The sequence below is a fragment of the Eschrichtius robustus genome, chromosome 8, assembly GCF_028021215.1.
Source record: "Eschrichtius robustus isolate mEscRob2 chromosome 8, mEscRob2.pri, whole genome shotgun sequence".
Taxonomy (NCBI): Eukaryota; Metazoa; Chordata; class Mammalia; order Artiodactyla; family Eschrichtiidae; genus Eschrichtius; species Eschrichtius robustus.
This window is the reverse complement of record NC_090831.1, coordinates 72,920,622-72,937,326: the sequence shown is the minus strand read 5'-3', so window position 1 is coordinate 72,937,326 and position 16,705 is coordinate 72,920,622. Positions and strand designations below refer to the sequence as shown.

The 16,705-nt window shown below is 36.7% G+C and overlaps 1 protein-coding gene across 11 annotated transcripts in view; it reads right to left on the bottom strand.

Annotated features, from left to right (window-relative positions):
* Positions 1–3,507: 3,507 nt before the first annotated feature.
* HEPACAM2 (HEPACAM family member 2) overlaps positions 3,508–16,705 on the bottom strand; it is a 53,265-nt gene continuing 40,067 nt past the window's right edge. For 7 of the 11 annotated variants that reach the window (XM_068550654.1, XM_068550656.1, XM_068550655.1 and 4 more), the window contains 6 exons: positions 11,893–12,018; positions 11,779–11,803; positions 11,649–11,686; positions 10,211–10,284; positions 7,093–7,202; positions 3,508–4,241 (listed from right to left, as the gene is read on the bottom strand). In XM_068550654.1, the coding sequence (XP_068406755.1) occupies positions 4,226–4,241; positions 7,093–7,202; positions 10,211–10,284; positions 11,649–11,686; positions 11,779–11,803; positions 11,893–12,018 (389 nt within the window). In that variant the 3' untranslated portion in view covers positions 3,508–4,225. Of the gene's footprint in view, positions 4,242–7,088; positions 7,203–10,154; positions 10,285–11,648; positions 11,687–11,778; positions 11,804–11,892; positions 12,019–16,705 lie in introns of those variants that run through there. The other 4 variants (XM_068550649.1, XM_068550651.1, XM_068550650.1 and 1 more) reach the window with 3 other exon arrangements.

The window sequence follows — 16,705 nt, the reverse complement described above, 5'->3', positions numbered from 1 at the left end:
TTTATTCATAAGTATTTTAATTTTTGCTTAAAAGTGTATCAGTAGGATATACTCTTGCAAAATAATAAGCAGGAGGAATATGAATCTATTCCAAGTTAGAAGCAGTAATATGAAGTTAAAAATTTTAACAACAGCAAAGATTATGTTTAGTAATAAGGAAAGAACTTTAGGCTGGTTTTTAAAGATTAATTTGTTAATTAGGTGAACATCTGGGTTGGTTCATCACTTCCCTTGGAAATCTTGATTAATTTATGAGATTTTCATCCCCATTTACTAAAAAAGCAGTGAGTCATCCAGTGTTGTTACACACCAGTGACAGCAAAAGTTAATTGGATTCTAGACCCTGTCACACTTCTCCCTTCCGCAATTCCTTGCTGCTTTGAGTGGAACCATGCACTGAGTCTGTGTGTTTTTGTGTGTGTGAGAGAGACACAGAAGTGAGAGAAATAGCAAGTGATTGAAAGGTGAGTTTGAAAAAAATAAGTATTTGTATTTCCCTTGGTTGTGGTAAGAAAGTCTGGAGGGATACACAGAAATAGCCTAACCCAAAACCAAAACCAAAAACTAATAAAAACCAGTTATTTTAGTGCATACTTTTTATAGGATTTTGATTTGTGAATCATGTGAATGTATTATTACCTATTCATGAAAAGGCTGTTTAAGATTGTCTATATTATAAAGTGTCCCAGAGTTGGGTCTAGAAAAGAGAACACAGAGATGCAGCAGTAGCTCATTGTAGTTAGGGTCTGCTCTCCAAGTAAGAAGACACGTGATCTCCAGGAGGGGATTCAAATTTGAGAAAGGAGGGAGAGACAGATGTACCTGGGGTGACTGGGTGACTGGGAAAGCTGACCTGCTCTCTCCTAGCCCTGCAATAAGATTTCACCCTTTCTTTGGCTCTGACAACTAACAAATCGCATTCAGTTCAGAGGCCCCTCCTTAGACATCCTCCTGTATATGCCGCATGATCTCAGTGGTATAAAACAATACTCTCAGATGAAGGGAAATTCATCATACTAGTTATTAATCTCATTTCTTCTTTCACCTTGCCTTTGTAAACTCTCATTTTTCCTTCATCCTGTTTTCTTTATCACCTTTATTTTTGGGGGTGTATTTTATCTTGTTATATTATGCGTTTATATGAGCTACCATAAATCCTTTCTGGAACTGGAAGGAGTAGGAATAAACGTATGCATAACTAACCTGGGAAAATGCTAACAGGTTATTTCTGGGAGGTGAGATTACAAGTGATTTAAAATTTTTATCCAGACTTATTGAGATATAATTGACATATAACATTGTATAACTTTAAGGTGTGGTGATTTGGTACACGTATATATTGTGAAATAATTACCACAATAAGGTTAGTTAACACATCCATCACCTCCTATAATTAATTTGTTTTTTTTGGTCATGAGAATATATCAGATCTACTCTCTACAGGTGATTTTAATTGTCTTATGGTTAGCCTTCTGCATTTCCAAGTATGTATGTGTGTGTGTGTGTGTGTGTGTGTATATATATATATATATATATATATATATATATATATTTATTTATTTATTTATTTATTTAACAATGGGCAGGGATTCCTTTTCTAATTAGATAATTTTTTTTTTTTTTTTTTTTACCAAATGTAGAAGAAAATATTTGTGGTGGAACTGATGGACTTTTCCAGCAGAAAAATATATAATGTTGGTAGAGAAAGAAAACTGGGAAAGAAGATAGGGTAGGTTGTAAGACTTAGTCTTAATTTTCCTTTCACCACGCTCTTCTATGAAAATATGCGAGGTATAGTATAAATATAGCGGTTCAATTGAAATACATTTTAAAAAAATGCTATTCTTTCTTATTATTTTTAAAAATTTTATTTCTTCAATTTAAGTATAGTTGATTTACAATATTGTGTTAGTTTCAGGTGTACAGCAAAGTGATTCAGTTATACAAATATATACTTTTCCAGATTCTTTTCCCTTATAGGTTATTACAAAATACTGAGTAGAGTTCCCTGTGCTATACAGTAGGTCCTTGTTGGTTATCTCTTTTATATATAGCACTGTGTATATGTTAATCCCAAACTCCTAATTTAGCCCTCCCCTCCCTTTCTCCTTTGGTAACCATAAGTTTCTTTTCTATGCCTGTGGGTCTGTTTCTGTTTTGTAAATAAGTTTACTTGTATCATTTTTTTTAGATTCCACATATAAGCAATATCATATGATATTTGTCTTTCTCTGTCTGGCTTACTTCACTTCATATGATAATCTCTAGGTCCATCCATGTTGCTGCAAATGGCGTTATTTCATTCTTTTTTATTGCTGAGTAATATTCCATTGTATATATATATATATATATATACACACCACATCTTCATTATCCATTCATCTGTTGATGGACATTTAGGTTGCTTCCTTGTCATGGCTATTGTAGACAGAGCTGCAATGAACACTGGGGTGCATGTATCTCTTAGAATTAGAGTTTCCTCCAGATATAGGACCAAGGGTGGGATTGCTGGATCATATGGTAACTATTTTTAGTTTTTTAAGGAACCGCCATACTTCTTCATAGTGGCTGCACCAATTTACATTCCCACCAATAGTGTAGGAGGGTTTCCTTTTCGCCACACCCTCTCCAGCATTTATTTTTTGTAGACTTTTTGATGATGGCCATTCTGACCACTGTGAGGTAATACTTCACTGTAGTTTTGATTTGCAAGAAATGCTATTCTTTTGAGTTCTTTCTCCTGTATAAAATAATAGGCCATGAGACGCAGCTTAAAGTCAGAAAATATAGTCATATTTCTTCTTTTTTAATAGTTGCAAGGTGAATCATTGTATGGACCTAATGTCACTAACGTCATTTTTAAATCCCCCATTGTTGCATATTTAGGTTGTTTCTACTTTATTTAGCCAGAATAAAATTCTAAAGAGTGGCCTTGGCAGGTCAGAGTGTCTGTAGCCAATGTCAGTAAACATAAATTGACATAATTTCACCTTCAAGATCTACAAGACTCAGATGACTGCTCCACTCCCACTCCCTGGGCCTCACTGTACCCTGAAGAGTTACCCGTGCCACTCTGTAAAGCTGCTTCTCTCTAGGTCTCAGATCACCTTTCCCTCACAGAGTTTCTGCAACCTAACCCTTGGTAGTTTTATCTGGTACCTTTTGCCTAGCAGTCTTGACTAATGATCATTGTTATCTGAATCAGTTATTTAACTTGGGGGTTATAAGATGGTGTTTCTTAATTCTACTGTTTGGTTTCTAACTGATTTTTTAAACTACAGCAATATACAAGTAGAATCCACAACTCAATAAAGTAAAAAATTCAAGCCTGAAAGTAAATAGTCATGTGAGTGCAAGAGTCTTATTTTAGTAGCTCTCTATGATGCACATTGGGAAATAAGGATAAAAAATCTAATTCTATAATGTTATTTTATGTAAAATTTTTACTCTAAAAGACAAAGAATCAAGGCCATATAAAAGCAAAAGCAGAATAATTTATTTGAATCCATCTTTCTTTGAACAAAAATAAAAATAAGACTCTAAGTCATTTCCTTCAGCATTTTACAAGTCTTTTCAAAAACACCGTTCGTGATTGACAACCTAGAAGGCACAGTCTTGCTTTTGTGACAATCATCTTTATTATTCTGTGGTACAAATAGCAAGAAGGAAGTTTGGGAATGGCATAAAAAAATATAGCAATCTTAACAGTAATGAGAATTTAATAAAACAAAGCCTGCTGAAATTTTTACAAATGTAAGGTTTCCACATTTGTAGGTTAGATAGGATAGTGTCAATGCTGATGAAATGGAACATATAGATTAGAACTAATTGAGCTTTGTAGGAAACTTGATACAAAAAAAGTAATTGGAAAGTCCCGTCCTTTTCTTCCTTCCATCAGGGCAATAAAGACTGTCCACTGAGAACTCTTTCCCCACCATGCTCCTCTGTAGCACAATGCATTGTGTGTATGCTGGAAAAACTGCAGTCTGATTTTTATAAATGACTCTATTCTGCATTAAAAGGAGTGATGAGTAAGAGGTATCGGGTTTGATTCCTTCACTGATTCCGGATGAATATACATTTTCACTGTTTTTCCTCAAAATGTGCTTTCATTATTTCGCTTCAATGCATTGCTTTGCCCATGAATGCTCGCTCACCTGGCGAAGAGACGTGTAAAATGTTCTATAGATTTCCAGGTCTACAGGTCGAAGAACCTTAAATTCTTTTATTCTTTTCCACAGCTGCAAATAATATTAGTGTTTTGAACTAGTTTAAGAAAATTACATTTATAAACCAATAAGTATAAAGAGTAAGCAATCACTAAATTCTGTAGATAATTTCCTTTTGAAACTAAAAGGTTTACTTACTTGGATGTCCTGTGAGCAAGTCGAGTTCAAAACAAACTGTGCCAAGAGCATTTAATGAGGTCAACAGACAGTATTTAAATAAATGTAGCCATAAGTTCAATAAACAAATAACTGGGCTGAGTAGCAGAATATGAACACAGGCCAACTTACCAATTTGTTAAACACCAGTTCAGTTAGGTAATAGACGCATGTAGTAATGAAAACAACACTGCTAGAATAGTCTAAGAGCCAAAGGAAAAAAATTTTGGCTGTGTTTCTATCTCAGAACCAACTGTCAAATAGAGGTAAAAGAAAACAGGAAATTACAGTTCTTCACCCAGACCTGGCACATTTACTTTGGGAATGGGGGAGATTCACTAACCACCTATAATACTGCATTACTCATGAAATTGATCTTTGAATTTAATTGGACCTAGAGAATAAAACCATAGGAAAGAAAAAGGGTCTCTGAATGTTTAGGGAATGTTTATTCTATTGAGGAATATTTATTCTACTGAGGATCACTGATCTTTAGTTAAAATAAGCAAAAAGGAGCCCACTAAGCTATGAAATCTTTAAAAGACTGAATCTTATTTAATCTCTGTCCCTAGGACATAGTTAATGACCTGGAGATGTTTGTGGATTGATTGTAAATAAAACAAGTGCAAAACAGTTTCTAATGAAATAAAGAGAAAATATTCTACTTGTTTGTTTTTAAAATTTAGAATAGGTAACACACATCTGTATTCAAGGAAAACAACACTTGTAAAAATGTTGGCTCCTCTTTAGGATGAGCTGGAAGAGAGAAAGAGGAGGAAAAATTTTAAAGAGATATTAGAGAGAAGGGAGACAGTCTTACAGAGAAAGAGAAGAAAAGAGAAGGCAGATTCAGAGAGGGAAGACATCTCAGGATGGAGGTAAAGTCCAGACAAAGACACACAAAGGGCAACTTCCTCAGAAGATGGGGCAGAAGGAGGTGAGAAGAGAGAGGCTATGGAGATGGGGAGGGGAAGGCACTGGGGCTGGGAGTATCAGGGGGTTCTTGCATGCACTGCCCCTGGAAGGAGCATGTCCTCAGTAGCAGTTAAATAGTCCTTTATGTGCTGGAAAAAGAGCTTTTCTGCTTTATTTTCAACCTTCAAAGTTTATTTCTGAAATCAAATTTTATACTCCCAAGAAATTCTAAATACATTGCTCATGTCTGAAAGCAGTCTAATTTCAGAGGATGATTTTTTTTAAATTTAAGGAATCATTTTTTTCACATGCAAAACCCACCGAATCACTTTATTTGGTGTTCTGAAATTACAGCTGCCATATTCCACAGTTTAAAATCATCATTTATTTCATTGTTAGGAGTCTTAAAAGATAAACCTCAAGTTTTCATTTGGTTTGTTTGCAGGCTAACTGGAAAAATAGATACATAGAATAAAGGACATATAGAAAAACAAATGAATTTAAATAGGGTAACATTTTTGATTGGATACAATCTTAAAATTAGGAAGCAGACATACTCTCAAAATTCTTTATATTCCTTATTTTTAACAAAGAAAAATATCCCTTCATTTTCTATTCTCCAAAGTAAAGAGGGTTAGATATCATTTTAGAGGTTTTTCTTTTAATTGTCATGGAATAACATTCCACTATTGTGTTCTATTAGATTAATAACATAATGCTATAAAGCAATTTTCTTTTCTTGTCAAACCAGAGGCTCCCAGTTCCATCAGAGTCTGCTCCTAATTTACCTGACTCCCTTTTCTCCAGGCTCCCTGAGACAAGAAGGAATGCACTGATGGGGTCCTCTGAGGTGCTCTCGCCACTTATTTAGCCTTTAAATGACTGCATAGTACCCCCAGGACTGGGTCTCCTCCCCGGAAGACCGTTTCCCATGCATTCATCCACAGCTAGCTGTTCTTTTTGGTATTTACCCAGAGGTGTGCATGAATTACTTCACTAGAACTGAACTGTTTCTTTTGCCAAAGGGGAAGTTCCTGTGTGTGGTTATTGATGTTCTTTTCAAAGTCAATAAATGACAACTAAAGAAATGATGGAAGATGATTTGTGGCAGTTACGCCTGCAGGCAGCTACAGCCCACACAAAAGGGAAGTTCATTTCATTATTTCAAAAGGCTGTAGGCTTAGTTTTCCACAAATGGGAAGGGAAGGCGACTGCTTGGTGTCAGCCCCGGGGTTAACTGGATAAGCAGTTTCCTGGCTTTGGCCTCAGCTTAAGTTTTACTTCTCTGGGCGTGAGGCCAATCCTCGCGTGGTTTTATTCACTTGGGAGTAGACTGCTTTGAATCTGTGAGAGGTGGGCATTTGATGGTGACACTGTTGGGCACATTTTGCAGGTTCATTTTTTTCCTGGTCCTATTTGTAGTGATAGATCACTGGCTTTAAAACCACCACAGTCACTGGAAAATCATCAAGATTACCAAGATGGCTTGAGAACTGGTCTAAAGACCCCTTTCTTACCAAGATGTGGATTCCCTGGGGGAAATGCTGGATTCTAGTGCTCTGCATCTGGTCCTCTGGCCCAAGTACATGGCCCCAGAAGATACTTGCGTGTTAGCCTGTTTTATTTATTAAAACTATTTTCAGGTGGGAAAGTGTGTTCAAATGTACAGGAACTATAATTTCCTGTTTTCATATTTTTTTCTTCTGAGCCTTTCAATAAACTCTGGGGACAGCTGGGGATGAATGCTGACTCCTTTCAACGTAGAATCATCAAAATGCAAGTTCATACTTACTCTGGATGGTCTTGCTGTTGGGCAGGGATGTGCTGAATAACTTCGTAAATTGTACTGTGCAAATCTTGCCCTGGTACACCATCAGAGGCTGGAACAGATCTCGTTGGCATCTAGAAAATGTGGCACGTTAAAAAAAATTGGCAGACTAGTAAATAGTATTCCCACTACGTTGCATAGTTGAAAACAACTGGAAGAGGTGAAGATTAGAAAATCAGAACTATTTAACTTCCCTTTAATATCCATTTCCTCCTTGCTACAGTTCCCTGCACTTACCCTATGGTAGTTTGTGCAGTGGCATAGCTATGAGGTCAGAAGAGGAATAGCTGGACAAACTATCACTTTTTTTCTCCATTTAAGAAAAAAGCTGGCAGTACTGTAAAGGAAATACAGTAGAAAAAAATAGCTAAAGAGAAGATATCAGGATAGCTTAGAATCAAAGAGCATATATTACTATCCTTTATATTACATCTCAGTCTTACCTTTTTGACACTAATCACCAATCATGTGTGCAAGGGTGGTTTAGAAAAAAAGAATAACTTACAGCCAGAAGCCTTCATCACATTGCAAGTTAGTAAAGACAGTACCAAGAAATACAGAACACACAAAAGAAGATGTTTTGGTTTGAATGCAGTAATGGGCTCTAAAAAGTAAGGCTTGGATGAATGTGGAAAGTATAGCAGTGTATGTCTGTCTGGTTAAAATCAACATGTATTTTATTGAAACTGTTATTCATGTTTCATTAACTCCTATTCCTTATATTTGATACTGTTATTCTTGTAAACACTGTTTTCCAATTACTTAGCTAAAGTCTGGTTCCCCTCCTCATCCCAAACTTGTTCTATTTTCATCGTACTTCTGGCCACTTTCAGTCCTTTATATTTATACAGATCCACCTAGAGGACTCTGCCCTTGATGAATCATCTGAAGAGTTCTTTATCTCATTTGACCTGCTAGGTTACTTTGGAATATCTTAGCTTTAGATTTTTCTGGAAACTGCCTGTTTCTATTCTACTTGTTAAAGCTCTCATGGCAGTCCTAGGCTATTTATCCTAGGACTGAATAGGTGATTCATCCTATCATTTTTGTGTCAAGGGGATTTTGGTTTAGAGTTTTTACTTAAGATCAACTCTTGATTTTCTTTGGTATAGAGGTGTTCAGGGGCTATGATAAAAGCAATCTATAGATAATGACTAACTTACTCAACTAACCTGATATTAGACCTGTTAGCAAGTAATAAATTTGTTCATTTCATGCCATTGCTTTCTGTCCAATTCCCCAAAAGAAGTGCTAAATGGGCAATGAAATGTACAGTAAGTAGAGAGAGGAGGAGTACTCATCTGTACATGTATCAAGACAAGCTAAAAGATGATTCTGATTTTTAAAAACTCAAAAAGTTAGTAATCAATTTATTTCCCTTCTTAACTTCAATCTTGAGATCTTGGTAATGTTATTATTATTCCTTTTCTTCTCAAAACTGTTGCATTTAGCTGTTAATCTTCACACATAACTGCCTTTCTGGCTGCTTCTCACACAGATCCTCCTACTCATGTCCGGGTCCTTCTGCTCCTTGGGTTGTTGGTGTTGGTTTCTCACTTCTTCCCAAAGCACCTGGAACCGCCAGTGAAGGACCTCAGCTGATTCCTCAGGAGTTTTCAGCATTGAAGATGGGCATAGTTCCAAGTCGAGTTATTTTACTTACGACAGATATAAGCGGGGCTTCTGATACGTCATCAAACACTCATTTCTCTGCCTCAGGTTTTTTGGAACTGTAGCATTTTGAGCAAATAGGGGTCCTCTCAATAAAATCTTGAAACTGAGTACTGATTAATTGCAAGGCTAAATTGAAAGTTTCCTACATAGATCTCACTCCTTTCCAATGCATTCCTAGGAATAAAAACTGACTTCAAAATTCACTTTTAAGTCTTATTAGCTCTTCAGTTTCCTGCTTTCCCATTTAAAAGCCACACCTGAGAGGGGTGCTTTCTGCCATGGTGAGGAGTTGTCCGAAATAACTGATCCACCAAATATTTATTTTTGTCTTTTTGGTTGTAGAAGTGAAGGGTGAGCCAATCCTGCCTGAGACTGAATAGGACATTGCAAAGCTTTTGCAATGCAGTTTTTCTCTTCATCTGTGATGATGTGGGCACTGGTGCTGCGACTCACCCATAGGAGGATGAAATCCAATCAATCCCCCTCCATTACTCACGTGGCATTTGAGAACTAAACCCTGTGGCCAGGTAACTTACTGCGTGAACCTTGGAATCTTATATAGAATTCTCTGAACAAGTGAGGTAACCAATCCCTAACAACAAATATTGATAGTTTTCTTTTAAAAAGGAAATGAAAATGCCCAGAGGCAAGTAGTCCGTTTCTGGCCCCTTCCTTAAGTGAACTATCATAGGGGAATAAGGAAACAGAGGAAAGATCGGTTGTACATAAATCTGTAAAAATGTTAATGAGCTGATTAGCTCAGAGAAACATTCTGCTTGCCTGTTAAACAAAACTGATTGCTTAAAAAACCTTGTCTCTGTGGACTGAAAAAAATGGCTTCAACTGTATAAAAGTTCCCGCTCTCACATCTCATGCACCTTTAGGAAAAAATAAAGATATGTACCTGCATACTTTGGGTTTATATGGTACCTTTCTTCTGAAGAGCATAAGGTACCTTCAAGGGTATAATCAATTGTCTTTGCAATGTCCTCATGAGATATGAGGAGGAAATAAAGGGGAAACTGAGCAACAGAGAGAGTCAGTGAAGTGACAGGCTGCAGTCATCAAAATGACGCAGAATTATTTAAACCAGGGTCTCTTGGTCCCCTATTTATTCACTTCTCTTGACCTTCAACCTAGTTAATTCTCTCTTCACTGAGCCTACCAGGTAAAGAATGTTTATGAATTCGTGTAACTTCCTTATTTGTGTTAGCTTTATTGATAGAGGCTGAGAAAGATGCTTTAGCTCCCCAGATCCGGCAAGGTCATTCATTACAGAGTGAGTAAACACTGCTGAGGGTAATGCAGCCATTTGACCACACTGCCCACATGCTTAAATGAATGCTGCTTACACCTCTGGTGAAGCAGAATGCTACTTCTGGGCTAATCAGCCACTAGGAAAACCAACCCTGGGAACACCAGAAGCATCTGGAAAAGCAACAAATTCATATATTCCAAAGTCATCCAGAGCATCTTCGTGGCCTGAAATGGAAAACAAACACTACTTACAAACCAAATGCCTCAAATTGCTATTGCTATTTCTTAAAAAACATTTATAAAACTTATCTTCATGGTTTGCTTCAAGTGGTATGTGTATAAAACCAATTTAACATTTCTTAATCCCCTATAGTCATGCTGCCACTAAATAGTACTGGAAATCACTCCTGTTGAAGCTCAGAATTGAACCTGAATTGGGACAATTATTCTTAAAGTCTGATGTGGAAACAGTGTATTATATATTAATACACTGTTAATATATATTATATATAACATATATATATACATTATATAAACACATGTGGGCAGCCTTGTCCTTTGTAACTCTCAGTTACCAGAGACTTATAAACACCAAGGCTTCAATCTGTCAATCACAGCAGCTCTTAATCCACCCATAATATCTACTGTACTCTGCTAGATCTAACAGAGTCCACCAGGACTAATAAGAATAAATAAGCAACTACTGCTGCCCATACATACAAAACAGAAAACAAGTGCAATGTCACCTAAACTATCATCAGTAAAATGACAGGAATGGGGTGGTTGGGAGGAACCAGATGGTCTCTGGGGCCTTTCTGAACTCCGACAGTTTATCATTTGTGAGAAAGAACTAGACAAGAGGAAGAAGACCCATGTTTACTGAGCATCCAGGCATTGTATTAGGCACTCCACCTACATTACTGGATTTAATTCTCAGAGCAACCCTGAGGGGAAGTTATGATCTGTACTGTATAGATGAGTTGAGGTCAGGAAAAATAATTAATTTTCCCAAAGTGACATTGGGGGAAAGTGGCACAGATGGGATAGAAATCCAGCTCCTCTGACTCCAAGGCCTGAGCAAAAGCCCCACTGTTAACTTATAACAACTCAGTAGGGAGTCAGAAGTGAGGGGCACCGCTGGGGACAGAGAAGCAGCAAACCTGTGGGACCTCCCTTTCCTCTTCTCCCTGGGAAGGAGCTGCCAGCACTGTATCTGCTTTAGGAACTGACACAGTGAGAGAACCCTTGGGCATTTTCAAAATAATAAAGAGGATCAATGGAACAGGATTCAGCAGAACTCAGTGATGGCGGGCAAGTGACAGTCTCTCTGAGCCTTAGTTCTCTTGCCTGTGAAATGGAGTTGAAAGTGCCTTTCAGGCTTATCTTACAGACCTGTGTGACTTACATAAAACTAATACAAGGGATAGAACTTTGTGAAGTGAGGGCAGTCATCCTGGGAAGGGAGTGTTAGTATTTTCTCATGTGAATTCTGTTATGTCAATAGCACATTTTATATATATAACTAATATCAACAATATATATTAATATACATTAATATTGATAACAGCCCCTCTCAGCCCAGCCATTACCTGAAAACATTTGAGCTTTCCTGTATTCGGTTTCTGGCCTGAAAAGACAAATTGGTGTTTCTGTCAGTCTTAATCATTGAGGAAAAAGCATTCAAGAGAAAAATTATTTTCATAGAAACATATGCATTACCTGCCTTCTAGCTTTTGCTTTATAACTAAAACCAAAAAAGAAAAAACACAGTAAGATACACTTTAGTACACATATAAAACCATTCCAAAAATTTTTTTTCTAATTTTAACCTACCTTTGTAGGGTTGATATTTTTTCCATAGGAGGAGAAGACACATGGATATAATCAAAAAGAGTGATATTCCAGTTATACTTGCTAAAGGGGACAATGATTTCCCTTTTTGTGCAAGTTTCTCTATTCCTAAATAAAAAGACAAATATATTTTTATTAAAGATCAATAATAAATTGATCCTAAATAAATAAATCCTAAACGGTACAGTACTGCAAATGTGTATATATATATATATAGAGAGAGAGAGAGAGAGAGAGAGAGAGAGAGATAGAGAAGTCTGAGTAAGACTGAACAGAAGGCAGGCACTTATTTTAGAATACATACTAAACTCTCTAAGGATATTTGTGATTGGAAATGTGGTGAGCTGCCCAGGATAATACCAATATGTTGTACTAGATGTAGCAAATAGCTCATGTCATACTTTTCAGTAGTGTTCACCAGCATTTAGCTTGGATCTGTTGGATCTCATTGTATAAAACATCCCCAGATGCTAGGTTGTTCTCTCTCTCTCTTTCCATCTCACTCTTTTAACATTGTTCAGGTATGTGGATTTTCTAGGGCAGTGGTATGTGGTTAAAGGTGCGAGAGAGGAGGTGTTCATTTCAAAAATTACTAATTTTTGACCAATAAATTTTAATCCCTAAAATAGAAGGCGTGTGTGATTCTCAATAAGACATTTAAAGTCCCACCTTTGACTACAATTCACTGTGTTTTGCAAGTCATTCCTTTTGTTAATATTCCTATATAAAATATAGCACTAAAAGCTAACACTTGCTGAGTGCTTATAATACATCAGACTCTGTTCTAAGAGCACATGATACGTATTAACCCATGGAATGTTCACAACAATGTTATTAGGGAGGTAATGTTATTATTATTATCCCCACTTAGAGATGGGAATGTGGGGCTTGCCTGAGGTCACTCAGGTAGTAAGTGGCAGCGTCCAGATGTGCCCCCAGACTCTTGACACTTTGTGCTGCCTCACTTTGATGCTGTTTTGACAAAACTTACTAAGTATGGCAATGTTAACACCAGTTCCAGACTATAACATGCTTAGTCAGAGAGTTAGTCTATAAAGTGGAAAGTTGTGTGGCCTCCAACAAAAGCAAGTAACAGATGTCTTCCATGTTATCATGTGAATCAGACACTGATGTGGAAATGAATGGTGGCAGTTGCCTGTCTGTCCAGTTTAATGTGGGAGTGAAAGTTATGGGATGTCACTTCCCTTCTGCCATGGTGGAGAACAGCTTGGAGCATCTGGGTGTGGTGAAGAACATGGTGCGGACTCAACTCTGCAATAAATATCCAGCTGGCACCCTGTTGTCTTCCACCACAAAGCCTCTACTGAGGTCTCCAGCAGCCAAGATAAGGATGAAACCTTAATCTTTCCCTTCTTTCATTGTGGACCTATATGTATTCTCTCAGCTTTTCTACCTACAACGTTTTCACTTTTTAATCTTCCCAGAATCTTTTCATAATGTAGTGTAGATCATATATGTTACACTCCAGTTAAAAAGTCATGGAAATCATGATATCTCCTCTAATTTTCCCACGTAATGCTGTTCTTGTATTCCCTTTAAGTCCTTAAGAGTTTAAGCAGGTTGCTTTTCATCACCAAAAATCTTTACCATCTCAGATGGTATATTTATAAATTTCTGATATGCGTTCAGAGAATTGTGTTCTTAAAATGTTCTTTTTATGGGATTACAATAGCTGTGTAATATTTATTGCTTTTAAACAGATTTTAAGTTAAACTCCTTTTAGCTTTGGGTGGAAGAAATAAATGCAAGGTAGTATAAAATGGACTAGAATGGCAATTTATTGGTTCTGATCTAGACCAGAACATCACAAAACTTATTTAGAAATATTATTTTTCCTCCTTTTCTCTTGGTTAATAATTTGTAGGAAAAGTTATATTCTCCCACCGTTAGAATGCTGAGCTTTTAGTTTGTAGCTACTTTAGCATTTGGGTGATCTCTGTGTGAGGTCTTAGCCTTTCTTCAGATACTGTGCTCCTACTTCACAGGTTTGTTCTCTCTAAAGAGCTGGGCAGCTTTGAATGAGCCACTTGACTCTAAGGGTCTGGATTTTCCCAGTAGTAAAATGAGGAGGCTAGAATGATTGGTTTTTAAGTTCTTTTGTTGCTCAGATATTATATGATTTGAGGCAGCCGAAGAGTTTTACATGAAGTTTATGTAAATAGGACACTATACCCAATGGTATGCTAGTAACTGAGTATCAAAAAGAATTATATGCACATATATACATACAAAAGTTATAAATTTTACTGATATGAAGGATGTGTAGCCTAATTTAGAATTAATAATAAAATATGCAGTACTCTTTATTGTTAATTCCATATATCTAATTGCTTCTCATGGAATGCTTTTGTTGATTTTTGCTGAACTCTTGTATTTTCAACCTGTGGGTGAGATTCAATCATGCTTTGAAACAATTAGACTTCAAATAAATGCTTGGTTACTATCCAATTCAGCAAAGAGATAGCTTACATCATAGATGAACAAGTGTAGCTTCAACATGAATGTTGGCTGATATTTACTAAGATGAAAGTGAAACAACAATGACATTCGTTGGAATTTCATTTAACAGTGATGTGAATGACTTCTTTGCTAAATTGGAAAATAGATTTTGAATACTGGGAGAACTCAATTTTTTTTCACCATATGTAATGTAATGGCTACAGAAACAATGCACTTTTAAATTTAATCTGTATTATCATCTCCATCACTCTCTTAAGTGTAACAATCAACAATTTATCCATCACTTTCATATGTGTGGACAATCTTATTAACTGAACAACATCCCCTGAGTTTTGAAAAGTATTTTCATTATTATTAAGTTCAAAATATTTTATAATATTCATTGCGATTTCTTATTTATCCTAGAGATTATTTAGAAGCATATTGTTTAATTTCCTTATGCCTGGGAGTTTTCTTTCTTGATTTTTTTAGTTGAATTCCACTCTATTTAGAATGCATACTCTGCTTGATATAAATCTTTTGAAATTTGTTGAGATTTTTAAAAAAATGACCATATATATAGGCGCATGCTTCTAAAGTATAAATTCAGAAGGACCCATACTCTGTTGTGGTTGTCAATAAGATAAAGGCAAACAGAATGGTCTCTTGAGACATCAGCAGTGATACAAAAGCAAAGTAATAAAGAAGAAAAAATTGTTAAGAAATGCTAAATAATAAAATGGCATGATTTAAGACACAGCCTATGATTTGGGCACCACTTTTATCAAGAGAATTCTCTTATTTCTTTATTTTAGATCCAATACTAAAATCAAAACTACACAATTTTCAGATATGCACAATTAAATGTATGTGCATTATATGTATATAAAACCAAATGTACATTTGTTTCCCATTTATTTGGTACAGATACGTCATATCAGTAATAATGAAAATAATAAAGAAATTTAAAGTGCCATTTATAGGTACAGATAAAGAAATAGTTTCAGAGAAATGAAAATATTGGCCACAGTCAGTAAGTCCTAGAACTGGGACTGGAACATAGTTTTTTCCCTGACTGCAAATTTAATTGTTTGCTGTTGATTCATGGTCAAAGAATGGTTTTTCCACAGGCTTTTTTTTCTTTTTTTAAATAAATTTATTTATTTTTATTTATTTTTGGCTGCTTTGGGTCTTCGTTGCTGTGCGCAGGCTTTCTCTAGTTGCGGCGAGCGGGGGCTACTCTTCACTGCGGTGCACGGGCTTCTCATTGCGGTGGCTTCTCTTGTTGTGGAGCACGGGCTCCAGGTGCGAGGGCTTCAGTAGCTGTAGCATGTGGGCTCAGTAGTTGTGGCTCGTGGGATCTAGAGCGCAGGCTCAGTAGTTGTAGTTCACGGGCTCTAGAGTGCAGGCTCAGTAGTTGTGGTGCATGGGCTTGGTTGCTCTGCAGCACGTGGGATCTTCCCGGACCAGGGATAGAACCTGTGTCCCCTGCATTGGCAGGCGGATTCCTAACCACTGTGTCACCAGGGAAGCCCAAGAATGGTTTTCATAATTGGCAGGTAGCCCCCAATATATTCAGTTTTTCCTCCAACCTTTTCTAACACCAGATTTGATGTGCTCTGACTCTCATTTCTTGATAGCCAGACTGCCTTCACTAAAATTCAATATCCCTTAGTCTCTAAAAAATTCAATGCTAATTATTCTAGTCCAGTTTCAACAATGAACTTTACAGTGAAAAATATTTTAGTGTAGTGTCAGCTGTTTTTTTCCCCCTTAAACTTGAAAATATGCTAATAAGTATTATTTCAGAGTATTTCTCATTCTAATGCTGAAGTTACACTATGGCATACATCAGCTCTTTGCCAGGCACTTCCATGATTCTGATGCCTTGTAATAGGTTTAACATACAATGACTGGATGTCTCACACTATATAAGATACATCTCCTCCCCTCTCCATTTTTACCTTTTTGTCCCTTTTATTTTGTTTCCTAAAATGACTGAATTTGTACATTCTGTCCTACAGAGGATCCAACTCATTCCCTTTACCATTATTTCCTTATTTCTTCAGACGCCTTCCTTATTGCCCTCTTTCCTCTCTCTCCCTTGGCCTCTGTTAGCCCTCCATCAGAGAACCACCCTGAGGTGACCAGCACCTGTCAGCTTAAAACCTTGGCTATGGCAAAGGCCAAGTGTCCTTTCCCTGGAGAATGAAGAATAGAGATAGTCCTTTTCTCAGAACAAATGATCTTCCCTGTTGGGCCCCCTTCTCTTCTAGAGCATCCTGGCTCTCTATGCTCAACACTGCTTCTCTCTACCAGAACACACAAGATTTAC